General features: G+C 51.6%; 1 protein-coding gene across 5 annotated transcripts in view; it reads left to right on the forward strand.

Moving 5' to 3' along the window:
- Nucleotides 1–26,710, forward strand: part of Ndst1 (N-deacetylase and N-sulfotransferase 1) — a 60,781-nt gene that overhangs the window by 21,833 nt on the left and 12,238 nt on the right. For 2 of the 5 annotated variants that reach the window (XM_052155932.1, XM_052155931.1), the window contains exons 2-9: nt 11,562–12,491; nt 17,511–18,005; nt 19,754–19,841; nt 21,050–21,204; nt 21,961–22,146; nt 23,277–23,405; nt 24,285–24,467; nt 25,412–25,508. In XM_052155932.1, the coding sequence (XP_052011892.1) occupies nt 11,979–12,491; nt 17,511–18,005; nt 19,754–19,841; nt 21,050–21,204; nt 21,961–22,146; nt 23,277–23,405; nt 24,285–24,467; nt 25,412–25,508 (1,846 nt within the window). In that variant the 5' untranslated portion in view covers nt 11,562–11,978. Of the gene's footprint in view, nt 1–6,832; nt 7,276–11,561; nt 12,492–17,510; nt 18,006–19,753; nt 19,842–21,049; nt 21,209–21,960; nt 22,147–23,276; nt 23,406–24,284; nt 24,468–25,411; nt 25,509–26,710 lie in introns of those variants that run through there. The other 3 variants (XM_052155930.1, XM_052155933.1, XM_052155934.1) reach the window with 3 other exon arrangements.

The raw sequence follows: 26,710 nt of genomic DNA on the forward strand, positions 1-26,710 counted from the left end.
GTAGGAGGGAGAGACAGACAGACAGACACTTGGCCTGGCATGGGCTTTTGAAACCTCAAAGTCCAACTCTCAGTGACACACTGCCTCCAGTAAGGCCACACCTTGTGCAGCAAGGACACTGCCTACTCTTAATCCTCTCATACAGTTCCATACCCTGGTAACTAAACATTCAAATATATTACTAATCTTGAGATTTGTCAGAGAAAAAACAGTGCTCCCTTTTTGGGCCAAATTTAAAGCAAGCTTTATTAAATGTTAAGTACTGACCAAGAGGTGAACTTTGGTCAGGACCACTCCCTAGATTTTTTTTCAGCCAAAATGGCCCCAAGACACATTGTGGTTTTGAATAGGAATTGCCCCCTATTTTTTGAGTCAGGGTTTCTCTGTATAGCCAGGGTTTCTTGGAACTTTCTCTGTAGACTAGGCTGTTCTCAAACTCATTATGTGGTCGGTCCTTGGGCAGGTGGAGCTTACAGGTTAACTTTGGGCATTACATTATGAACCTCTGGGGTGCTTATTCAATGCTCCACACTGGCATGCCAAAGAGATGGCCCCTGGAGATCCAAGTTCTTCACTTGGCTTTTGGTAGGGACTGGTCATGACCATCCAGAATTTGTGGATCTAGCCACGGTTGTAGCTTTTCAAAAAAGGTCTGGTGTACATACCACATCAGTGTGCAGCTGGGGAGACAGGCTCAGCAGAAGGGATTACCCAGATGTCTTCCTGCTTTGCTGTTCTTAGCTCTGACCTTCTAGTTGGTGGAGGGGGTGTGTGTGCCCGCTTATCCCCAAGTCTAACACCTGGGGAGGGCTGGGTGCTGATGTGGCTCACACAGAGGTGTGTATGCTGGTTCTCAGAACCATAGCGGATGCTTGCCAGCCTGGAGAGGAAAAACAGGAGGGGACGGCATATCGGGTTTCCCTGAAAGGAAGGCAGAACAGAGAAGTTCAAGGCATAGATTGACCTCTACTGAGAACACATGACAAGATGTCCTGCTCTGACGTGTGTTCTCTTCTGTTCTTTAGCATGAAGCCCCTGACTAGAGAGTGTGTGTGCATTCATTGCATGTTTCTCAGTAGGCCTCCTACTGGAGTGGGGAGACAAGGCTCCTCTGCTGTGGACCTGGCTGGGGAATGGGATGGAATGCTGGGTGGGGCTCGAAGGAGGTTATGAGTGGACTTCATGAGTGGACTGCATGAGTGGCCCGTCCACTTCCAGATCCATGGCCACTCAGCTGTGTGATCTTTAAGTCAGAGTCACTTGCCCTCTTTGGAGTCTGCACTTTCTTTCTATAAAGTACACACCCAGTGACCTCACCTACTGTGGTGGGCATAGCAGGGATACTCACCATAGCTCTGATAAGTTCCCTCTGGGTTAGTGGCTGTCAGTGGGGGTGTGGGTGGAGGGTGGGGGTGTGGGTGGGGGACTTAAGAGGGTGTTATAAAGACATGATTTTTTTTCTTTAAGATCAGATGTTTTCCTGTGATTAGAACCTAGGGAAAATAATTTGGATGAATTTACTGGTTTTAGGCATACTGGAGTGAGCAGAGAGCCCTGCTTTTGGGAAGCTGTCTGTCTCTGGAGCATAGCTTGTCCTGCCTTGGCTTGTTATCCACAGAGCCCATCCCCCACCCGCTGTTTGTTTGCTTGGTAAACCTTTTTTCATAGCTGGTACAGAGATAAATTTTCAACTCAGGCCCTGCTGGGAGTAAGACATTAGCCACCCACAGTCTTGGGCCTGCCTTTGCCTGCCAGGAGGAGACCCAGAACAAACTCCCAAGCTAAGAAGCAGGGTGAGCAGTGCTGTTCGGTGTGCTTGCTGACGGAGGGAGGGTTTGTGGGGCTCCTTCTAGAGGGGGTTCCTGCATGGGAAATGCGGTGGACAGTGCAGGAGTGGAGATGTAGTGTCTCGGGCACTGGGCAAGCAGCGGCTGTCTCTGGTAAATTAGGCCGCAGAGGAAGAGCCTGGGCTGGGCCCTGAGAGCCTCTTGGGCCTCAGTTGCTCATGTAGACCATCAGGGAGATAGAGGTCACCAGTGCGAGGGTCGTCTCACCATGTGGTTGTCCAGGGAAGGGAAGTGGCTGTACTTGGTGCAGCTGGCTGAGACTCCTGCCCCAGGCTGAAGAGGAAGGTAAGGATTCCTTGCCGTAAGTACCTGCTGGAAACTTGTGGAGATTTAGGAATCCTCATCCAGGTGCTCCCGGAAGCCACCACAGCCAGTCTGATGCCCAGCAGGACTTGACTTTGTAGGAGACGGCAAGACTCTAGTGGATAAGGAGAGGGGTCAGTGTAGGGGGAGCAGGGCGTTCCTGGATGGTACAGCTCCTTTCCATTTCCTCTCTCAGGTCCTCAGAGCCCTGTATGCTCACTGCAGTGTGGACTATGCCCTTGTGGCCCTGAGTCCAAGCTAAACCACTTTGGCTGATGATGGCAGTGGAGCCGTGGGGTGACTGATAGGCATGTCACAGTTTGGCCACAGGCCAGTCAGTGCTGTGGGATCATGGGGGATGGGAGCGCCACAAATTCTACCAGGAAGAGATCACTCCTAGTCTTGGCCTCCTGGGAGAACTTAGAAGGCTGCAGCTCGCCCACAGCTGGGAAGCAAATGTGGAGGGTGGAGTAGACCAGGCTGGGTGACTGTGGGGTGTGGCTCAACGGTAGGGTGCGTCTGGGTGGTGGGTGTAATGGCCTGGGGAACTGGGCCATCTGTGGGGCATGGCTCTCGGTGCGTGTGAGACTAGTGTCTGGACCTACAGATGTCACCACTCTTCCCAAGTCCTTGGCCAAGTGCTATCATGAAGACCCCTTGAAACTGCCTGCAGGGTTTCCTCTTATCTCTCAGTGTCTGCCTTTTAGCATGGCTGTGTGAGTGTGCCTGCCATCCACTGGAGCTAGGATGTGTGTATTGGAAGGTGGGCGCCCAGCATCATCAGAAATGGCTCAGACAGGATTGGAAATAAAATATGTGTTGGGCTGTGAGGGCTTTCCCTCACTCACCCGAAGTACCATTACACCGGAGACCTAAGACTCCTGAAGCTCCCAAAATTGTCCCTGAAGCTCTGGCTCACCACTGCCTCATCAGTGCCCTGTGCTGTTCCTGGCACCTCATGGTATGTGACAGACAGGCCGAGGGGACTGGCAGTTCATCTGAGCTTGCAGCTCCTGGGGGAGTGTCACAGTGACACTGAAGCTTTGCCTCCTCTTTTTCCTGTCTGGCTTCATCCTCTTATCTTTGGACCACAGATCCTGTTTTGTTGTGTTTTGTTTTGTTTTGGTTTGGTTTTTGGTTTTTCTGAGACAGGGTTTCTCTGTATAGCCCTGGCTGTCCTGTAACTCTGTAGACAAGGCTGGCCTCAAACTCAGAAATCCACCTGTTGCCAGGCAGTGGTGGCGCACGCCTGTAATCCCAGCACTTGGGAGGCTGAGGCAGGCGGATTTCTGAGTTCAAGGCCAGCCTGGTCTACAGAGTGAGTTCCAGGACAGCCAGGGCTATACAGAGAAACCCTGTCATGAAAAAACCAAATCCAAAAAAAAAAAAAAAAAAAAAAAAAAGACAAGGTGTTATTCTGTTGTCATGGGTGGCTTGAAAATTCTTGTAGATGGGCCTGGAATTTACAGAGATTCACATGCCTCTATCTCCTCAAGATTAACGGTGTATGCCACTGTGTTTGTCTTCATTCTTTTAAAAAAGCTAATTTGGAGTTAGTGTCTTTAATTAATTAATTTTTTGATGTTTTTATTGTTAGTTTTAAAATTTATGTGAAAAGTGTTTTCCCTGCACAAATGTCTGTGCACCAAGTGTGTGCCTGGTGTCTGGAGTCCAGAAGAGGGTGTCAGAGGCTCTGGGATAAAACGTACTGACTGTTGTGAGCTGCTATGTGGGTGTTGGGAACTGAACCTGGGTCCTCTGGCCGAGCTGCCAGTGCTCCTAGTAGCTAATCCGCCTCTCCAGACCAAAAGATGCTTTTGGAATGCATTGTATAGGTTTATAGGCTAGTTCACAGGAAAGTTAAGAATTGCATTTTGATGACTGCGAATATGCTTTGTAATCTTGCTTGTGAGAGTTTTTGTTTTTCTTGCCCTTTATTTTTAAGGTAGGGTCTGGGGCTGGAGAGATGGCTCAGTGGGTAAGAGCACTGACTTTGGAGCCCTGGCACCCACGTCAGAAGTAGGTATGGCCAAGATCCAGGCATAGCTACAGGCACTGGAGAGCAGGGGTAGGAACAGAGGATTACTGGGGCTTGCTGGGTGTCAGTCAGCCTAGCTGAAAGATGGCTGATTTCAGATTCAGGGAGAGACTGTCTCAAGGGAGTAAGGTGGGGAGAGTAGAGGGTAGCAGTTTTCCTTAGTCTCTTCACATCTCGATTGTGAGTGTTGACGTCTGTACATCCCCATAACCCTCACACAACACACATTTGTACATGTGTATGCACACTCACACACACACACACACACACACACACACACACACACACACACCTTAAAAAGGTCTCTCTAGACCCCAAGCTAGCCTCAGTTTGTCAGCAGTCCTCCTGCCTCAGTCCCTTGTGTGCTGAGATTACACCCAGCCATCACGTAATAGAAAAAAGTATGGCACAATTACTTTTTCTTTTCCGTAGAGGAAGGGAAACTGAGGTCCAGAGAAGTTGAGAGACTTGTCTAAAGGTCACAGGCTGGTAAATAAGCTAAGATCCCAGCCTGGCAGGCTGCATGCAGCCCGAGCCCTGACTGCGGCTCGCAGCCACTTTGCTTCTGTTTCTGGTGGTGTTGGGAAGAGGAGCACAGCGTGCTTTTCGGGACTGCTGGCACAGGGTGACACACTTCACCCTCAAGTCTACAGCTCACCCTCTTTCATCTGAGCCTGGTTGCTTGCCCCTTTCCTGCTGCCATCTTCTGAACAGCTTGCTCTATAAGAAGCCTTTAGTTTCCTGTGGGTTCTGAGGAAGGTTGTCTCTACAACTTTGAGGTAGGGATGTAGGGTAGAGAGTGACTTTCAACTCCAGAGCAGTGGCCACATTTCCCGAAAGTGCTGGGTTGCCATGGTGTCTCCATGACAACCAGAGCATCTCATTCATTATCTCCAGCACTAAGGAGAGCAGGGAAAGCTAAGTCTAGGATTGGGAGAGTGCAGTGGAAGTCGGGCTGAGGGCTGGGGGCCTCTCTGGCTGTGTCCCCTCTCAAGCTACACAGTTAGGGGTCTCGTGTGGCTCTGGAGCCCTCCTTCTCATGGAGTCTGGGGTCAAATATCAGCTGTGCAGTGGTCTAGCTTTGTGATTTTGGGAAAATGACAGTGTCTAGGCCTCATTTTTCTCATCTGTAAATGAGGATATTGACCCATTAGTGTAAGGATTACGTGAGATAAGGTGTGAAAGGTAGTAAACGCAGTGTGAGCTCATAGGAAATGCTTCATGTGTGGTGACAGTACCAGTCATGATGATTAGAACTGTAACTTGTGATTTTATTAGAGGAACAAAAGACTAACTCAAAGTCAGGAAGAATCAAAATTTAGTGGTTTTCCTGGGACTGTAATGGAACCTTGCCTGGAGTGAGTTTTCATATCTGGAAGCATCAGGATCTGAGAGAGTATGGACGCTTCCATGATGACTGAGACCTTGGTCCTCACCTTTGTGTGACAGGGCAGAAGCAAAATTTATTTTTTACAGCTCTTAGAAGCTAGTCGGGGACAGGGTCTCAGTGGATGGAAGATGTAGGGAGGTATGCCTAATCATTACTGGAACATGCTGCGTTCCAGTACTGCATCGCACTGGATCCAGTGCGATCCAGTGTGTGTGGTGTGGGTGTAGGTGTGCAGGCATGTGTGGGCACACTAGTGAGTGCACATGTTGGTTGTGAAAGCCAGAGGCTGATGTCAGATGTCTTTCCTAATTACTTACTGTCTTCCTTGCATACTGAAGCAAGGCCTCTCACTTGAACCCAGAACTCTCTAGTTCAGCTAGTCAAGCTAGACACCCTGCTGGGGGGGATCCCATCTTTGCCTCCTGAGCACTGGAATTACAGGTGGTCTGCCACGGCACGTGGCGTTTGTGTCGGTGCTGAGAATCTGAACTCTAGCCCTCACTCTTACGTGACAGTGCTTTACCCACTGGGGCACCTCCCTAGTTCTGTGTGTGCCCTTTGGAAAGAGAACTTAGAAAGGTTCAGACCATTAGGATACATCTCCTAAATGAACGAAAAATGCTGTGTAAACTAGAGAGCACACATCTACCTTCTGATTCCAGGACTGGATCTCCCATCCCCCAGCAGGGAATGGGAGGCACTAAGGTTTAGGCTTGGTATGGGAATGACTTCAGAGACGCCATGACATTGGAACCGGGGTGTGGAGGATGACTGAGTGTGTCAGGAGGTTGGGGGATGGGAGCATCATGAGCTATCTGACTAACATGATGACCGGCTGGGCAAGGCTCTGGTTTCCAGGGAAGAGCCCGCTGGCCTTAGTGATTCTGGAGAGAGTAGATGCCCCTGGTTCTTTGTCCCATGGGCCTGGTGCTCTGTAATGGAGACGGTGAGAAGGGCTTTCAGCAGCTCCTGGTGGCTCATGGATGGTCTGTGCGAAGGCCCTTACCAGAGAGCTGGGAAGTCCTCTTTGTTTATAGGGGAGCGGGTTATTTTCTCCTCTCTCTGGTCTGGACTTTGCCAAGGCTTTGTCCCTCTGCTGCTGGGGAATCCCAGCCACAGCCTCTAAAGATGGGTATTTTTGGAGGAGGAGGGGGGAGGAGGAAGAGGAGGAAGAGGAAGAAGATGAGGAAGGAGATGAGAAGACAGCTACGAGAACTGCATGGGCTGGGCACGGCGCCCCGCTTCTGCACTTCCTCTTCCTCTGTGAAATCAGGGCTTGCCCCAGCTAGATTCCAGGGCTGCCAGAGACATGAGCTCTGCTGTGCTGTGAGAACTAAGCTGCTGTCCATGTTGTGAGAATCATCGCGAGCTTGTTAAGGAGGCACCAGGAGCGAATGCTAACAGCAGTGGACAGCTCAGCGCAGCGTGCCAAGCCGCCTCTCAGCCCACTTCATGCTCATAAGCCCGAGAGACAGGATGTGATCGCTTTGGCTTGTAGATAGGAAACTGAGGCATCGAGCAGTTCAGTAACTTGTCCGAGATCACACAGCTCCTGGGTGATTTGATCTGAAGCCACCTGGCTATGACCCGCATGTGGAACCTGAAGATGTCGTAATGTAGGACTCGGGGTTCGTGATTGGACTTGGGACATCTGGCCTGAGTTCTCTGGTATTGTCGCATTCACAGTATGTGTCCATGTATGTATTTTCAAAGTTAAAATTACTTTTATTTTGTATTTGAGTGTGTGGGAATGCTACTGGGGGCTAGCAGAGTGTTGGGTCCCCAGGAGCTGGAGTTACAGGATGTCGCGAGCTGCCTCCCATGGGTGGGTGGAGGGAGTGAATTCAGCTCCTCTGGAAGAGCTGTTCACTGTTGAACTGGCTTTCCCTTTTTCTAAAGAACATTTTTGCCTTCACAGTAAAACTAATAGGGGAGTAGTATTCCTTGGTGGATACACAGTGTGCCCCATTATCAGTGACCCCCCACCGCAGCAGTGCAGTGTTATAGCTCACAAGTCTGCGCGTAACCCCAGGTTCATTTATAGCAGGGCCCACTCCTGATGTCGCGCATTCTGTGGGTTGGGGCCCGTGTGTAGGGATAGGAATTCAGCATTGCACAGAGCCATTTCACTGTAGAAGAATCACCTGTGCTCTGCCCAGTCAGCCTTCTGATCCTCACTCAGCCTCTGGCAACCATATACAGTTTTAAAATGTGCACTTTTTTTTTTTATATCTGAAAAATGTTGTCAGATTCCCATCAGGGCTCTTGACCCTCAGATGCCCTGGGCCACAACCTGCATTATTAAAACAAGCAGAAGGGCTGCTATGGACAGACAGAGGCCAGTGACACACACTTGCGCTCACTACCTCCTCTTCTGCGGGGCCAGCTGGATGGTGTGGGCAGGACCTTTAGGGATTTCCCCCACCCCCGTGTCCTTGGGCCCCCACTTTGTGTTCCTGTGTTGACATGGTGTGGGGTCAGGCCTGACCACGGCTGTGACTGTAGATAGCCTTTATCATTGCTAACTGAGACAGATGCTGGTCACGTTAGCCTTCCGGGCACTGCAGGGAGTCCTGGAAAGCCGCACACACAGTCCCTCACCTCCGGGTTGCTGCCTGTGCCCTTCCTTCTCCCTTCAGGCCTGCTCAGGTACCACTGACCCCCGAAGCCTTCCTCTTTCCTCCCATCTCTATAGAGGCTGCATGCCTCATGTCTACACAGCACGTTTCTCTCCCCCAGCCCCACTTGCTTGTTCCCTGGCATCGCAGATGTCTGCCTTCTCATAGGCAGCTTCTTTCCCAGAGCTGTGCCTAGTGCAGACCATCAGAGACCGAAGCCTCCTCTTACAGGCAGGGAGCTCAGAGAAGGATAGGTGTATGGTCAGAGTACATCACACCAACCCCTTACTGCATGAAAATCATCAGAGATGCCGGTGTTAACATGGGGTGTGTGTTCCAGTTTCTATCCTGTATGTAAAAATATTTAAGAAAAATAAGGATATTCATACAGATTCTTTTTCTATTTTTTTTTCTTGAAACCCTGTATAGCCCTGGCTGTCCAGGAACTCAGTCTGTAGACCAAGATGGCCTGGAGCTCAGCAATCCGCCTGCCTCTGCCTCCCAGAGTGCTAGGATTAAAGGCGTGCACCACCGCCTGGCAGATTGTTTTAATAGTCTATGTGGCAAGGGGCCAGGAGATAGCTCAGTCAGCAGGACGTGCGCCTTGTGAAGCTCGAGCGTCTGAGTTCCCTCGTAACAGCACATGCAGAAAAGTAGCGTGTGCTTGTAATCCCAGCACCAGGGAGGGGGAACAGGCCGGCCCCTCGGGTTCACTGGCCAGGCAGCCTAGACTACCTGGTCAGTTCCAGGCCAGTAAGAGCTCTTACCTCAGGAAAAAGACATTATCTGATAATGACACGCGAGATTCTCAGCTTCTACACACACACACACACACACACACACACACACACACACACACTTGCACCTGCAGCTCGCCCCTCCCCCAAGTCTGTGGTAGATGTTTGTGTCCTGCATTCTGTGTTTGTCTAGGATTTCCTAATGTGTTGTCACATTAGGATTTCCTGTTTGTTTGTTTTTACAATGTGTTTGTCTTTGAGCCAGGGCCTAGCTATGCCCTGGGGGACTTGAACTCACTACACGCAGAAGGTTGGACTTAAACGTGCACTGGCCATCCCACCATGTCCTCTTGGTGCTGCGATGTCACAGGTTTCCGCGTGCCTGGCTGGCATGATGGTTTCCCGAGCCTACCTCCATGTTAGACACCTGCTGTTATAAGCTGCACTGGGACTTGGATTCCTGTAGAGAAATCGTTTTTAAAGCATGTATTTCTTTTTTATTAAAATATCCATCCTGTGTTTGTATGGTGGTGTGTGTGATAGTGTGTGACTGTAGTCCTGTCCATGACAGAGCATCCACATGGAGACCAGAGAACGACTTTTCCCAGCTGGCTCTCCGCTGCCATCTTTCGGTTTTTGTGGCAGGGACTCTCTGGCTGTTTCTGCTGCTTTGTCCTCCAGGGGAGCCTGCATTGGCATTGCACAAGCCTCCTGGAGCCTCTCCTGCCTCAGCCTCCTACCGTGATGTTACTACTGCATCTGCCTGTGTGCTTACCGGGCACACTGATGCACCGAGCCATCTCCCCACCCCTATATAGGAGTTTTGAGTTTGAATACAAAACTATGCCTTTCTTTATGGTACTGTATATGAATTTTAAAAAATTTCATCGTTTTTATTATGAGTCTGGGCGTTTTACATGTGTGTATGCTTTTGTACCGCATGCATACCTGGTGCCCACAGAGAGGCCAGAAAGGGCATTGGACCCCTGGGAACTGAAGTTGCAGATGGTTGTGGGCTACTGTGGGCGTTGAAAGTGGAGCACAGATCCTCTGGTAGAGCGGCTCTGCTCTTAACTGCTGAGCCATCTTTCCAGCCCTTGTACTTGATTTTTTGTTTATCCCTCGTTTCCTCCCCATCCCCCACCCTGTCTTGCCCCTCCCATGGGAAATCTTTACATGCTTCTTCGGTGATTACATCAAGGATAGATTCCTAGAAATACAACTCTTGGCTGTCTGTCGTGTGGTCCCATTGCTGGGCCTAGGAGATTAGAGATCTTTACCCGTAAGGCCAACCCCCAGAGTCCCAGCTCCCCATCTGGTGCCTCGGCCTAGTCTGTCTCACTTCTATGATTTCTGGCATGGGGAGCTTCTGGCTAGCTCTGCAGGGGTGCCGCATGTGAAGTCACTGTGGTTTACACACACACAACGGGGCGGGGGAGGGTGGGTGGGCAGGGGGGTGGCAGCGTCCAGGGCTGCTGTGGGAACATGGGAATTGGAGCCTTTGTACAGTGTGTGTGTGGTCTCTGTCCATTCTTTCCAGAGAGAGATGGGTGTTCTGGCGTGGACACCCTGGTGGGGCTCAGGCTGGGGGAAGAGCTAGAACCTAGAGTACTGGCTGTATGAGGGAAGGCGCGGTGCGGAGGAGGCCCTGCCTGTCCCATCAGTCAGTCCTCAGGCAGCATCAGTGGTCACACGCTGACCAAGGTTGCTGAGCATGTATGTGAGGAAGAGAGATTTCATGGCTGCATCCGTGCCCTTGTATGAGGCCCTTACACATCTGCTCAATCAACCCTCAGCCGCACCCCAGCATGGAAGGACCTTCCCAGGGAGAGTTTACTGATGCCTCAGAGGTAGTGATTTCCTGCAGGCTTGTACACACAGCTCTGGGTTGGATCCTGCTCTGGCTGCTTCTCTTATTGAAGGGGGTTGCTGGGACCGTTTAGAGGAAGGGCTGGCGAAAGAAGGAGAAGGAACAGAGGGTAGGAAGGGTGGTGGGCGGGGCGGGAGGATGTGCAGCTTGGCCCTGATACGGAATTCTACCTCTTCCTCCTGGGTCTTGGACTTGTTCAGTGTGATATTTTGCTTCTGGATTTTTTTTTTAAAAAAGATACTGCATTTGTTTTTATTGTTTGTAAATTAGCCTGCATGTGTGCAGTTGTGCCATGTGCATGCCTTGTGCCTATGGGAGTCAGACAAGGTCACGGAAGTCCTCAGAACTGGAGTTTTAGTTAGTGGCGTGCCTCCGTATGCGTGGTGGGAACTGTATCCGGGTCCTCTGCAAGAATAGCCAATGCTCTTAACCTGCAAGGCATCTCTCTAGCCCTGCATTTTTCTTGGCCTAGTCTTGGCCTACTAATAATGGACAGCTAACAGCTCCCTGATGGTGCTACATTAAGGACGATCTTCGTGCTTCCTATGCATCGCTGGTCTTTGTTTTCCAACTCCCTCTGCTATGGCTGCTTTCGTTGCTTGCCCCATCCCACACATGGGGACACTGAGGCTCAGAGAGATAAAGGAGGACCAGGTGGGGTAGCAGTTCTTGAGTGTGAGGCCACCTTGTCAAGACCTGTGTATCTGTGGTCAGCTGACTCTGAAAGCATACTCGTAACTCTCTGCTTTTCTCCACAGCCTCCCAGCCTTCACCCTGTGGGCCCGGCGTGAAGAGCGGGTGGGTGGGCAAGCGAGCGAGCGAGTGAGCGGCATGCGGCGCCCCCTGGCTGGCCCGGAGTCTTTTGACCTGCTGTTGACTGCTCCCAGGAGGCCCTGACGCCCTGGGGCACTTTTGCTTGGCACAGGACCACGTTGGGGTTTGCCATGGTGACATAAAGGGTGCAGAGGAAGGAAGGAGCAAGACCAGCCTGTAGACTGCGCCCCTGGCTGGGCCAAAGGGCCAGGGGCCCGAGCCTTCTCTCCACTGCCCTTGGACGGCTCACTTCCTAAGTCTCTGCATTTTTTAGTCAGCGGACAACTTTGGGACTCCTGTGTGAGGACTTCGGGGGACCAGGCCAGGCTGGGCCTCTGCTGGTTGAGATCTTGGGGGCCAGAATGCCTGCCCTGGCGTGCCTCCGGAGGCTGTGTCGGCACCTGTCCCCACAGGCTGTCCTGTTCCTGCTGTTTGTCTTCTGTCTCTTCAGCGTCTTTGTCTCTGCCTACTACCTATATGGTTGGAACCGGGGCCTCGAGCCCTCGGCAGATGCTTCCGAGTCCGACTGTGGGGACCCACCACCTGTCGCCCCTAGCCGTCTCCTGCCAATCAAGCCTGTGCAGGCGGTCACCCCTTCCCGAACAGACCCACTGGTGCTGGTATTTGTGGAGAGCCTTTATTCACAGCTGGGCCAGGAGGTGGTGGCAATCCTGGAATCCAGTCGCTTCAAGTACCGAACAGAGATTGCACCGGGGAAGGGGGACATGCCCACACTCACTGACAAGGGCCGTGGCCGCTTCGCCCTCATCATCTATGAGAACATCCTCAAGTATGTCAACCTGGATGCCTGGAACCGGGAGCTGCTGGACAAGTACTGTGTGGCCTATGGCGTGGGCATCATCGGCTTCTTCAAGGTATTCAGAGACCAGGCTCCTGAGCAGTTCCCAGCACTGCCTCTGTCTACACTTGGCTAGCCAAGCACGTATCAGTTCAGTGTAAACTGAGGGCGGTGGGAGCACTTAGCTCCCTGTCACAAAGGGTAAATGGCTGCCTGCCTCCTGCTGCTGAATGCTCACAAAGTCTTTGGAGGCCCTGCCACTACTGTGGGGCTCAGAGCACAGTAGGTACTTGCCTGAAGGAGACTTGGGTCTGGGTGCAAGGTAGGACAGGCACACTCTGTTAGGTGCTCATCTCAGAGGATGGCCATGTGAAGGACAAGAGGGTTAAGTTCTCCTCTGAGGCAGTTTGGTTTTCTACCCGTGTTCTTCCTCCTGGAGACAGTGGAGAGTGGAGTCTGTGCAGAATGTGCCCCTAAACCAGAGCCACTTTGCACAAAGAGAAAGGAGAAAGGAAATGCACTGTGCAGGCGAGGAACTGTTCAGAGCTGGTGGAGTCTCCTGGACCGCCCAGGGCTTGGGGTCATAGCGAAAGCTCGCCTGGAGGCTCTGCCCTTGAGGAGGGGGCGGGAATGGTGATCTGTGGTGATGCAAGATGAATGCAGGACCAGCTAGAGGCGTGACTTGGGGCCTTTGGGGGACGTTTGTTTACTGGGTGTTTCCAGTGTCTTGGGCCCTGTGCTAGGTACCTTGCATGGAGTAGTGACTGGAAACAGAAATCACAGCTGAGGTTTTAACATAGTAGGGAGGGAGTGGTGTCCGGCTGCACAGAGGCTATGGAGGTGAGATCAGTCTCTTATGGAGGGGCACAGAGGAGGCTATGCAAAACTGGGTGTAGGGGGACAATGCTGGATTCTGTGGGCAGCTGGGAAAGTTGTCCGCCATGAAGCAGCCTGAAGGGGCTGGGAAGGGCACAAGGCTAAGGGCAGCTATTGCGAGGTGTGAGTCCAGAGCCAGGCGGAAGGTGCCCGTGTCCCAAGCCTCCCTGTACATTGTGTCTTTGTTCAGTGCCGGGAGAGGCCGCTTTAGCCCAGGCTTCCCACAGCCTGCTCTTTCATGCACTAATACAGCAGGAGGCTCTGCCACTGAAAAGGGAGAGTGAGTCAAAAAACCAAAGGCCCTTAGAAATCCTGCAGCGCCCGGGGCGGCCCAGTGTGAATTGTTTCTCCGCCAGCTTGGTCCCTTTCACAGAGCACCCTCTGGGGAGCACTGGCCCGGTTTCCGGGCTTCACAGAAGCAGAAAGTCGGCCTGGCTCCATTGTCTCTGTGCTTTTTTCTTTTCTCCTGCACTCTATACCCTTCCCTGCCATGAACTTCATTAAGGTTGACTCAGAGCCCCGGGCCTGAGAACCATCAGAATGGCAGACAGTTATTGAGAGCTCATTCCGTGCCATGTGCGGCCCGCCTGCCTCACACAAATTAACTTACTTCACACTAATAAGCCGTTCTCCAAGGCAAGCAGAAGGTGTGCTGATTTAAGTGAGGGGTAAACTGAGGCAGAGACAGGTTAAGAAATGTATCCAAGCCCACAAGCACACACCCCTACCAAGTATTATCCAGGATTCAAGTCCTAAAAGCCCCAAGGCATATAGGCCTGGTCTTTCTGAGGTTTCAGTCCAGGAGCTGAATTTGGTTTACTCGGGGAACTCTGCCAGAAGCTCTGGACCGTGTTCTAGACTCCAGCCAGGCCTTGGGCGTGGACATTGAGCATGCTTAAAACAGCAGAGCTCGGACCCTATATAATCCCAACTCCTGGCTGAAGGTGACCGTGAGTGAGGCCCATTGAAAAGCAGGGACATCCTCGGTCTCACTGGGGTCAGTGGCAAAAGCAGCTCTCCCTATTCTGTTGCCTTAAGTCAAGACTCCAGGATTTTGAGCTGAGGCTTGTGACTGTTCTGTTAGGAAGTGCGCCACCTGGTGGCTGAGGCGCATCACTGCTCTTTCTGCAGAGTCTGGTTTTGGTGCTGTTCTTGGACCTGTCAGACTCAAGTGCCTATGCCAGGGCTCAAGTTCCAGATTCTCAAGGCAGGGTGAGATCACAAGCTTAAAAGTCCAGACTCTGGGCCAAGTCTTTCTGAAACTTAGAAGCAGTGTGACCTTGGTCAGGATGTTCAGCTAATGGCAGGAGTTACAGTTCCAGCTTCTAGACCATGCTAGCAGAAAGACTGGAGGGAGGCGAGGGTGAGGCCCAGCACCTGGAGCAGCTCTGTCAGTGGCAGCTGGGGTGGTGTGTCCACTCCCTGTGTAGTAAACACAGCGTTGCCCTTGGCCTGTGCCGCCGAGAAGTCCTTGAGGTAGGGGTTGGGTTGTCATCTGTGCCCTTTCCTAGCACTGTTGTGTGCCAGCCTCACAGAGTAGATGGACAACCGGCGTCTGAATGCACCAGAGTTGGTGGAGGTCATGTGACCTTTCAGTGTCCAGCACGTTGCTTTGCCTGTTCTGTCACATAGAGTAGGCACTTTGTTTTCAGATAACGTGACAAAAAATTAAGTGGCTTTACCAGAGTGACATAGTTAGTCTGCCATCCAGCCAAGATTTGACAGCCCAGCTTATTGCTTCTAACTGGATGACCTCAGAGGCTACATAGGATCTGGCTGACGAGAGACTCAGAGGAGGGAGGTAGACTTCCTCACAGCAGATGACCTGCTTCTTAGCCTGTGCTGTCTGTCCCACTCCTCGCTCTAGTTCTTCCTTACGTCAGGGAAACCCCTTTGGGAGAGTGGCTGTCTGCTTGGTGTTGAGGAGTAGGAAGAAGGTCTCATCTAGATGGACCCTGTGATAGAGCCAGCATCTCCAGTGCCTAGCCCTTCTGTTCTCTTCCCTGGCTGCATCTTTTCCTGGCTGCCTGTGATAGCTGTTGCAGCCTGGCTTCTTCCACAGTGGCTTTGTATCTAGACAAACTATCAGCATCTCCCAGCAAGCGCAGGGCCAGGACTTTGAAATGGGATCCGTGAGCAGCAGTGTCTCAGTGGCTACCCAGGCCTGAGCAGCGGTAGACAGGGCCTGATGTGTCCCAGGCCCCCACATAGGTTACACTCTGGGCCAGTGCTGACTTAGGGTGGGGAGGTTGTCTCTGTGGATGGGTCTCAGTCTCTTGCACCTCAGTACTGAAGCTGCCTCAGATGGGAACTTGGCAGGCGTTCTGTGCATCTGGAGATCCAGTGTGGTTCCTTATCACAGTTTACAAAACCAGGCCCCTGCAGAGGCTTTATGCGGCTAGAAAAAAAGCCTGACTGTTAAGATTAGTAACCAGCTTTCTCTGCACCAGGCACAAGATCAGACTGAAACCTACCATCTTCTTTGTTTAGGATGTACCCAGCCATGGTGTTCACCAGGACAGCCCCACGGGTGTCCTGTGGGTAGCCTTTCTTCCTTCTCCAGATGCTGTGAACCCGTGACCTCATTCATAATCCTTGACAGCTCCAGGGACCTGGGTCTGCCTGTGGCCTTCCTACCTCCTCTTTTGATCTCTCCATGGCTCCTTGCTGTTTCTTGATCCTGCTGTGCTCTCTCCTGCCTCAGGGCCTTTTCACTGGCTATTCTTAGACCTTGACCTCTGTCTCCCTCCAGTCGCTCAGTCCTCCTGTAGAGTGCTCCTGACCTCTGTCTGCCTCCTCCAGTCGCTCAGTCCTCCTGTAGCGTGCTCCCGACCTCTGTCTGCCTCCTCCAGTTGCTCAGTCCTCCTGTAGCGTGCTCCCGACCTCTGTCTGCCTCCTCCAGTCGCTCAGTCCTCCTGTAGCGTGCTCCCGACCTCTGTCTGCCTCCTCCAGTCGATCAGTCCTCCTGTAGCGTGCTCCCGACCTCTGTCTGCCTCCTCCAGTCGATCAGTCCTCCTGTAGCGTGCTCCCGACTTCTGTCTGCCTCCTCCAGTCGATCAGTCCTCCTGTAGTGTGCTCCTGACCTCTGTCTGCCTCCTCCAGTTGCTCAGTCCTCCTGTAACGTGCTCCCGACCTCTGTCTGCCTCCTCCAGTTGCTCAGTCCTCCTGTAGAGTGCTCCCGAGGCCCTTTCTCCAGGAGCCCCCTGAGCCAGCTGTCTGCCCAGCACATGCTGGTCTGCAGCTCTGACCTTTCCATGTATGTACACCGTGTTTTATTCTTATTTTGTGGTTTTGATGGTTGTCTCTCCTTCCTGCTTGACTCTAAGGGGAGGGCCACATCTGCTTTTCTCAGTTTACACTCTGTTTCTTGTCTGTCTTTTTTCTCACTATTGCTCATTAAATACTTAATGTCTGGTACAGTACGCAGCTGCGGACTGAGAAATTAGCTCTGGAACCCACAGCAATCAGGTGTTAGGTATTGGCAGTTGTCTGTTCCTCTTGCATTGTTAAAAATAGTTGGTTATCAAGTGATTGTGGGTCCCCGTTGGGTGTCAGAGAGGCGAAGTAAGAAATACAGCTTTGTTCTCAAGCAACTTAGGCTGGAAGGATGGAGGCTCTGATCCCAGTGCAACAACTGAGGCTTCGCCATGACCTTAGGGAGGCCATTGAAGGAAGCAGGTATATGTGTTGGCTTTTGAAGGATAAATAGGAGTATACTGGTCCCAGGGGAGGCAATTGAGCCAGGATACGAACAGTGGCACACGTTCAGAGGCAGATGTTTGGAAGGTGAGGGAGAGCATGACAGAGCGGTGGGACCAGGAAGAGGAGATGCTGCACGGGGAGTGGGGGTGGGTGTGAGGTGGGGGTAGGAGTAGCAGCAAATCCCAGGAGGAAAAGGGAGGTGGTGAAGATTATATTGCTCTCTGTGGTGACTAGAGGGCAGGAGAGCTGCCTTTCCCTGTGGGAGGGTGGCCTTTTTGTCAGGTATATGTGTGTGTGTGTGTCTCTGTGTGTGCATGCATGCACATGTGTCTGTCTGTATGTGCCTGTGTATATCTGTATGTCTGTATGTGGATCTGTGTGCATGTGTGTGTTGTGTGTATATATGTGTGTCTGTATGACTCTGTGCATATGTATTCAGGGATTTGGTAGCTCTTGTGAAGTTGTAAACATTGTTGATGTTGTGTGCCTGACAGCTGTTCTACCCCACACGCTGTAGGCCAATGAGAACAGTCTGCTGAGCGCACAACTCAAAGGCTTCCCTCTCTTCCTGCATTCAAACCTGGGCTTGAAGGACTGCAGCATCAACCCCAAGTCCCCACTGCTCTACGTGACACGGCCCAGTGAGGTAGAGAAAGGCGTGCTGCCCGGAGAGGACTGGACTGTGTTCCAGTCCAACCACTCTACCTATGAGCCGGTGCTGCTGGCCAAGACACGCTCCTCCGAGTCCATCCCACACCTGGGTGCAGACGCTGGCCTGCATGCAGCACTGCATGCTACTGTGGTGCAGGACCTGGGCCTCCACGACGGCATCCAGCGTGTGCTGTTTGGCAACAACCTTAACTTCTGGCTGCATAAGCTTGTCTTCGTGGATGCTGTGGCCTTCCTCACAGGGAAGCGCCTCTCGCTGCCTTTGGACCGATACATCCTGGTGGATATTGATGACATTTTTGTGGGCAAGGAGGGCACACGCATGAAGGTGGAGGATGTGAAGGTAAGGAACACTTGAAGTCATCCAGGGGCTGCACCCCGTCTGCACCTCCCGCGCTGGTCCTCAAAGACCCATTGATCCCCACTTCAGCCAATCACTGTCTTACTATGTACAAGAGGCATCTAACATTCTGTTGAAGTGTTAAATATGGAGGGATTTTGCATGTGTGTTCTGGGGTTCAGGAGGAAGAGACCCAGGCAGAAACAAAAATGAATCTGGCAAGGGTTGTAATCTGCCTTTTAACCCAGATGAGATTTTTAACTCTTGAAAAATGTTTGTTATTGTCAGAGCCCCCACACAATTCTTCAGAAGATGATCCCAAGTCACATGCACAGTGTGTTTTAACAGCTGCATACTGATAGTGGGATGCTTGTGTTAAATTCCAAAACAATTTACCAAATTGTTTGCGTAGGCTCTTTGCAAACACAGGATTGCACACACAGGTGCGCTATCACCAAGAAAGAAGCCTGCTAGAGGACAGTCTAAGATGTACTTGTCTCCAGTCCTCTGTGTTACTGGAGACTCTGCAGAGGAGACAGCATGCTGGTGTAAGGGCACCAGTGTAGTTGCCACCACAGAGGGCAAACAGAACAATAAAGCAGATGGAGACAAAACAGGGGATTAAGTCCCCAGAGCTGCTGCCTGCTGACTGGGTGTCCTCTCTCAGGAGATTATCAGGGCTAGAGATGGATCAGCACCAGACACAGACCTCTTTGATGCTACAAGAGGCTTTAGACAGTGTGCAGGCACTTTCCCTGAGCAGTGCAGATCCTTTGGTGTTGGCCTTCTGAACTTGAAACCTCCGGCAGGGCTGGCCCAAGGTCTGGAAGGAAGGTCCACTGGGGTTGTGGCCCTGTCCTGCTCAGGTGAATTCTACAAAGAGGGGCATGGTGGATAGACTCAGGGAATGAAGACCAAATTTGAGTCAAGTCCCAGTGTGACTCTGACTGAAAGAGTTGAAGAAGTCCCATCCTGCCATTGAACCTTAAAGTAAGGGGGCATGCTAAGGAGGGGCTCAGGCTGTTTCCTGCCATAGCTGGGGAGGGGCGTGTCCACATGGCTCCTCCCTCCCCTACTCCCACAGCAGGCTTGGGCAGTGCTGGTCTGCTTTTATGGCTAACACCACTCCAGATATTTCTCTGGTGCTCTCCTGTTGAGACTTTTAAGTTCACTCCAGTTGAGCCTTCCTGCCAACACTGCCATGCGGTGCCCTTACCAACCAGCAGTTGGCAGTGTAGTTCTGGCGGCGCAGTACCCGTTCTGGAGTCCCAACAGAACTTGTGTAGCTAGGGTTTGTTGAACGCTAAGCTCTGTGCTCAGCTGTCTGCGTGCATCACCTCAGTGGATCCTCCCAGCAGAGGCAGCAGAGGTATGAGTGCCATCTTACGAGGAGGCCACTGTGGCTCAGAGAGATGGAGAGGCCTGCTCAAGGCCACATGGCTGGACCATGTGTCTGTCAGGCCGTGATTGACCTTGGTCAGATGCCCAAGGGAACAGTGCTGCCTGAAAGCAGGCTCTTGCAGGTGAAGCCTTGTGACAATACAGTCCTAGCCCAGGTGCTAGAGGCACTCACGCGGGAACATCGGCACCCAGAGCGCAGAGTGTGTCCTTGGACGGGCCAGGATCCTTTGCTTTAGTCTTGCATTCCCAGAGGAGGAGAAATCCTTCCTGGGAAGTTATTGCTGCCTGTGGCATGTGGCCTCCTGACTCACTGCCGCCCCTTACTGCTGCCCATCCTCTGTCTGTCCTAGGCCCTGTTCGATACACAGAATGAACTTCGCACACACATCCCACACTTCACCTTCAACCTGGGCTACTCAGGGAAATTCTTCCATACAGGTACGTGGCGGACTTACACCTTTTGGGCGTCTCCCAAACTGCCCCCTCAGATTGTTGTTGCAGGAGCACCAGATACACACGGGTAGGGGGATGGGTGACTCCAGAACTCCCCACAAGGGAGAGCCAAGCAGAGGGGATTGGGGACAATAACAGCAATAAGGTTTGCCTGTGGCCGAGCAGCCTGTGTAGTCCTAGGTGACGTTTCTTTTTTTCCTTCTCCTCACCCTTACCTTTCAAAGTGATTTCCACTTATAAAAGATAATAGTTGAATTAAAATGCTTTTATTACATTTTTATTTACTGTGTCTATACATATGTTTGTGTTCATGTGTTACAACATGTGTGGAGGTCAGAGGACAACTTGGGGGTTAGTTTTCTTCTTCCACTGTATGGGTGCTGGGGACTGAACTCAGGTCTTCAGGCTTGGCCATTTCATTACTGAAGTGGCACCGCTGAACTTTTTCAGTGGCCAGAAATGGGCTGAGTTTTAAGAATGTTATACAGGTTATATATAGCATAGACACTGAAAGCGGAAATGGCTGTCCCCACCCCCAGCATGGCTAACCTTATCCTGCGTTTTGTTTGCAGTAGCAGGTCTGAGGTTGAGGGTTCTTCCAAGTTCCTTATATGTTGGACAAATGAAACGGAACCAGCCCTGAACTGATGGTCCACAGTTCTCAGTGAGGTTAGCCTCTCTGAGGGACTCTGAGGAGTCACCTGACAGGGCCACCACGGTCAGCACTAGGTAGAGGCTGAAACTGTGCACAAAGGCCCAATGTTAGCTAGAGTGCTGCTGGTGGCGTCTGCACTTTTGTGCCCTTGGCCCCGAGCAGATCAGAGGTGGTCGTTGTTGCGCCTCTGAGCAGAGGTTTAAGCATCCTGTGTCCACTCAGAGCTTGTCTGGGTTAGTGGTAAGAAGGCATGTGGCCCAGTTTGGACCCTTGGAATAGGATGAGAGAAGGCATGTGAGAGGCAGAAGAAATGCTTAGCACTGTTGACTTCAAACACCAAGAGCCCACAGAGGGGATAATGCAGCCAAGCCACTCACTGAGAGACGAGCAAGCTAGACTGAGCTTGTGTTTCCCCCGTGCTATGTCGCTTAGGCGACTCCTAGGTGGTCCATGGCTGACTAGTCCATCTGCAGCCAGGGGCCAGGGAGGAGGCCGTGTGGCCAGCCAGCCTGCTGAATACTCTGTGCCACTGCCACAGGTACCGACGCTGAGGACGCTGGGGATGATCTGCTGCTGTCCTATGTGAAAGAGTTCTGGTGGTTCCCCCACATGTGGAGCCACATGCAACCCCACCTCTTCCACAACCAGTCTGTGCTGGCTGAGCAGATGGCCCTGAACAAGAAGTTCGCTGTCGTGAGTAAGATTCCCTATGGGACAGACCTGGAGGGGAGCAGGGACTGGGCTGGGGTTTGGTGGCCTTTCAGTGCTGTTGCAGTACAGTTTGATAGATGTGTTTCTGTGCCAGGGCCTGGGGTGAACTGCTTTCATAGTCACTGTCTCCTAGACAACGCAAGAGGGTAATCCCACTTTATAAACAGGAAACTAAAGTTTATAGGGCCTGGCGGTACATACCTAGAATCCCAGCATTTGGGAGGCAGAGGCAGGAGGATCAGCTATGGCCAGCCTGGTCTACATCTGACCCTGTCTCAAAACAACAAAATCCAAAAACCCAAATAAAAGAAACTGAGGTTCAGGAGGTCACCTCAGGACTCATGCTAAGGCCCGTTCATTTCCTGAGCCCAAACTCTCACCTTCAGGCCCAGTAGAACCTGTGGGGAGCTGGCAGAGGTACTTAGGAAGAGAGAGAGTCAGAAGCCAAGCTTGGACCACACTAGCCGAGCTGAGGCAGGAGCTGGCAGGAGCATGAGTCCCCTGAGCTAGGTTCCAGGCATATGTACTGAGTGGGAGTCAGGAGACCTGAGGTCTGGGCTTATATCTGCCAGCCACTCCTCCCATGTCAGGCCTCAGTTTCCCCATCTGCACCTACGGGCTTAGACCACATGCCCTGTCCTCCTAGCCTTTGGTTTTTTTCTTGTGTTCTAAAAAAGAGAAACAAGGTGCAAAGGGAAGCCTCCCGTTCTCATCCTGCCCGGGTCATCCTCTCTGCAGGAGCACGGCATCCCCACAGACATGGGGTATGCGGTGGCGCCCCACCACTCCGGGGTGTACCCTGTGCATGTGCAGCTGTATGAGGCCTGGAAGCAAGTGTGGAACATCCGTGTGACCAGCACAGAGGAGTATCCGCATCTGAAGCCTGCCCGTTACCGACGCGGCTTCATCCACAATGGCATCATGGCAAGTGGCTGGGAGGGGCATGGTGGGCACTGTCATTGTGGGCTTCCCCCTGCTCTAGGAGGCATGGCTGCAGTTGTCTGGATTAGGGGTTTGGGGCCTGTTTCTGCTGCTGTTCTGCCTCAGAGGCCTCATCATGGGGAGGGCAGATTGCCAGCCCTTAGCTTCTGTGACAGGACTGGGACAGCTTGCTTGCTTTTTTAAAATTTATTTTTAAGTGTGTGTGTGTGTGTGTGTGTGTGTGTGTGTGTGTGTGTGTGAGAGAGAGAGAGAGAGAGAGAGAGAGAGAGAGAGAGAGAGAGATTGAGAGAGAGAGAGAGAGAGAGAGAGTCAGAGGACAGCTGGTAGGAGACACTTTTCTCCCTCCACCAGCGGGATTGAGCTGAGGCCATTAGACTTGGTAACCAGCACCTGACCTGCTCAGGCTTCTCGCTGCCTCCACCTCCTTTTTAAATTTTTATTTATTTATTTATTTAAAAGAATTATTTATTTTAATTTATGAGTACACAGTGGCTGTCTTCAGACACATCAGAATAAGGCATCAGATCCCATTACAGACGATTGTGAGCCATCATGTGGTTGCTGGGAATTGAACTCAGGACCTCTGGAAGAGCAGTCGATGCTCTTAACTGCTGAGCCTTTTCTCCAGCCCCTTTCTTTTTTATTTTAAGGCAGGGTCTCATAGCCCAGGCTGGTGCTGGGATTCATGTTAACTTTGGGCATGCGGTAGTTACGAGACATAGTCATTCCTTGCTCTTAGAGCCTGGTTTCCGGAAGGAAGACACAGCATGCGGTTCCATGAGCTCATAACTACTAGTGTGAGTAGCTGAGACTCTGACATCACCTGCAGTGCTGTGTTAAACGGTCAGAGACCCTCACTGCAAATGGTCCGAGTTTCTAGAAACTTCTATGCTACTTTTGGGCCTGTTTATTTTGTGTGGAGAAATAGCAGCAAAGTGTAAGGCAAGCGCAGCATTCACCTGGGCGGCACTGCAGGCTGTAGGGCCCTTGGGAAGAAGGGCTCCCAGGAGTGGGGCTGTGTGGCCTATAGGAGAGCATCTTTTCCTGAGATGCAGCCTTCCTTTCTTGACCATGGCTGGAGATACCATAGCCTCTCTCCTGCTTCCTCTCAGGTCCTCCCTCGGCAGACCTGTGGCCTCTTTACACACACCATCTTCTACAATGAGTACCCTGGAGGCTCCAGTGAGCTGGACAAGATCATCAATGGGGGCGAGCTCTTCCTCACTGTGCTTCTCAATCCTGTGAGTGCTCTGCAGCCTAGGGCTGGGCGGAGGGGCACTGAGTGTAACCTAGGGGGCTTCCCAGCCAGGGAAGAGTGGGCAGGCTGGCATGGGGACCTGGAAGCCAGGAGGTCCACTGTCTGCTGTGGTACTGGTGTCCTCTGCTGTGTGACACAGACAAAAAAGCATCGGTATTCCTCTTTGGCAATCGTAAATTCTTTTTTCTGTTTGTTTGGGGTTTTTTTTTTGTTTTGTTTTGTTTTGATTTGTTTTTTGGATTTGGTTTCTTCGAGACAGGGTTTCTCTGTATAGCCCTGGCTGTCCTGGAACTCATTCTGTAGACCAGGCTGGCCTCGAACTCAGAAATCCGCCTGCCTCTGCCTCCCAGAGTGCTGGGATTACAGGCGTGCACCACCACCGCCCGGCTGGCAATCGTAAATTCTTAAAGAAATGTTGACACTTTTTGCTCATGTTTCTTTCCGATGCTGTGTGTGTGTACACATGTGTGCACACGCATAGACACACACATCATACACCTTTCACTGAAGCTTCCTGGGTCGCTCTTTCCTGATTTGTAAGTTGGAGCCAAGTCTTCTTGCTCTAACAATATGAAATAAGCCAGCCTTATGAGCTGCATACCTCTCAGATTCTGTGTACACCCCTGTCATGATTTATAAAACAATACAAATAGTTCCTGCCCCAGGACAGCTTCCTACCCTAGGCCTGTAATGTTAGCAGTCAGTTAGACCTGGGTTTTCCTTGGCTGAACGCAGCCCGAGGTTCCACAGTTTGTTGATAGTCCTGGTGTACCTTGCTCTGGTTATCAGTGGTGTTAACAAGTGGGGGTAAGGGTGGCCCAGAAGCTGACCCTGCTCCCTCCCCTTCCCTTCCCTGGAACAGATCAGCATCTTTATGACACACCTATCCAACTATGGAAATGACCGCCTGGGACTATACACCTTCAAGCACCTGGTGCGCTTCCTGCACTCCTGGACCAACCTGAGGCTGCAGACCCTGCCCCCTGTGCAGCTGGCCCAGAAGTATTTCCAGATCTTTTCTGAGGAGAAGGACCCGCTTTGGCAGGTAGGCAGATGGGTACCTCGCTGCCCGACGTGCCTTCTGAGGCATGTACTCTAGTCATGGGCTCAAGGCTCCTCCATCTCACTTCACACTCCCTCAGGAGTGCGGGCATGCGCATACTGTGGGTGCCCTCTCCCCACCCATAGATGTGTGTGCATGCGCACTCACACACAGCCTTGAAGAGAGCCTTAAAGAACTGGGATGAGACTTATATATGCAAAGTATAGAGTTTCTGCCCGCCAAGTGGCCACTCACGCCGCCTTCTTCCACTGGTAAAGGAGCTGAGGAAAGGGTTGGGACAGTCCTTGAGAAAACCTATACCAGGACTACTAAAAACTGGAAGCAGAAGCTAGACTCAGACCAAGGATCCACACACTCCTGGGCCAAGTCTGGCTTGTGGTCTGTCTCTAAAGAAAGTTTGTTGACACCTACTCACGCTTTCTTGTGTGTCTGTCTGTGCCATTTTTGTGTCAGTGCAGCAGAGACCAGAAGAGTACTGTAAGTCTACCATGTTTACCAAACATTTCCCAAGAGGGCAAGTTCTGAACCCTGGGTTCAGGCCTAGCTTACACAGTTAAAGTCAACAAGTCCTTATTAGTTCCTGTCAGTGATGAGCACAGAGCTGGCCATTTGCCAGGCGCACTGGAGTTATAACATTAACCAGAAATGGTTCCTATCTGTCACAGAGTGGCCTCTGGAGGTGAGGATGTAGGTAAGAGTCATGGACTGCAGGGTGTGGTCACGCACGCCTTTAAGACAAGCACTTGGGGGCAGAGTCAGGTCGATATGAGTTTGGGTCCAGGATGGTCTGCAGAGTGACTTCTAGGCCAGCCAGGTTTATATAATGAGACCATGGCTCAAAACAAACAAACAGCTATGCCCACATCTGGAGGGAGTTCATCCATGGGCCTTGGGCCTCCCTCACACCCTTTCCATTGCTGTTTTAGGATCCCTGTGAGGACAAACGTCACAAAGACATCTGGTCTAAGGAGAAGACATGTGACCGCTTCCCCAAGCTTCTCATCATTGGCCCCCAGAAAACAGGCAGGTCTCTTGACCCTTCCCCCACTTCCCATTATCTCAGCCACAGAATTCTGGAGACCATCTTGCTCAGGTCTCAGTCTTAAATAGTCTGTCTCTTCTTACCAGAAACGGGAGCATTGTGGGGACGAATGTGAATTGCCTGTCACTGGGGTGGAGAGCAGAGGAGGCATGATGTTTATAGTGAACCTTAGCCTCAGAGAGCACCCTCCATGCCCTCTTAGGAGTCTCTGAGACAAGCCGGAAAGGATCCCTAAATCACCTACTCTGCAAATGTCATCAGGGCCAGACAAAAGTGGGTCAGGGCAAAGAGGCCTGTGATCAATTAGTCATGTCTGTCAGGAAGAAGCATGGACAGACGAGAGTGCTAAGCATTCGCTGTCCTCGGTTCTGTAAGGACAGATAGATATTCCTTTTTTATAGACAAGAACAGAGGCTCCCAGAAGTTAAGAGACTTTCTGTGACATAGTTGGGAAGTGTGATGGTTCCAGCTCTTCTTCTGGACTTCTATGACCCTGAAGCTTATATTGATCATCACCAAATGTCAGTCTCTCTCTAGGTGTGCTGGCTGCACAGACACCTAGAGGATGAAGAGGGTCCTCTCAAAGAGGAGGAAGGGACCATGACAGGGAGGCGCCAGCAAGAAGGGATAGTGGACCTGGGCTTCCTGGCTTCTGGAGATTTTGATGTTGGACAGGCGTGGTGTCACAGGCCTGTAAACCCCAGCGCTCAGAAAGCTGAGGCAGGACCATGAGTTTAAATTAGCCTGAGTTACATAGCAAGACTGTCAAAAAGCAAAGCCAGCAAACAGAAGCAGCAGCGAAGTAAAGAACAAGAGCTTCCCATGGACAGAGCTGGAGGCTTGGTGCTCCTCGTCTTGGGCTGTTCCAAGGTCCATGTGGGCAGAGGCCAGAGCTAGAAAAGACCAGCAGGCAGCACCTGGTTCTGAGACTCTGAGGGGACAGTAATTAACTGGCCTTGGAGTGTAGTGGTAAGAAAGACTCTGAGGTCACATTCTTGTTTGGTGATGAAGAATGCTATAATAGAGTAATGGTGTCTGGAAAGTTATAGGACACAACTGTGTGTAGACCTTACAGCCTATACCTAGAGCATCCTTCATAGGACACAACTGTGTGTAGACCTTACAGCCTATACCTAGAGCATCCTTCATAGGACACAACTGTGTGTAGACCTTACAGCCTATA

Source organism: Apodemus sylvaticus, chromosome 13, assembly GCF_947179515.1.
Source record: "Apodemus sylvaticus chromosome 13, mApoSyl1.1, whole genome shotgun sequence".
NCBI lineage: Eukaryota > Metazoa > Chordata > Mammalia > Rodentia > Muridae > Apodemus > Apodemus sylvaticus.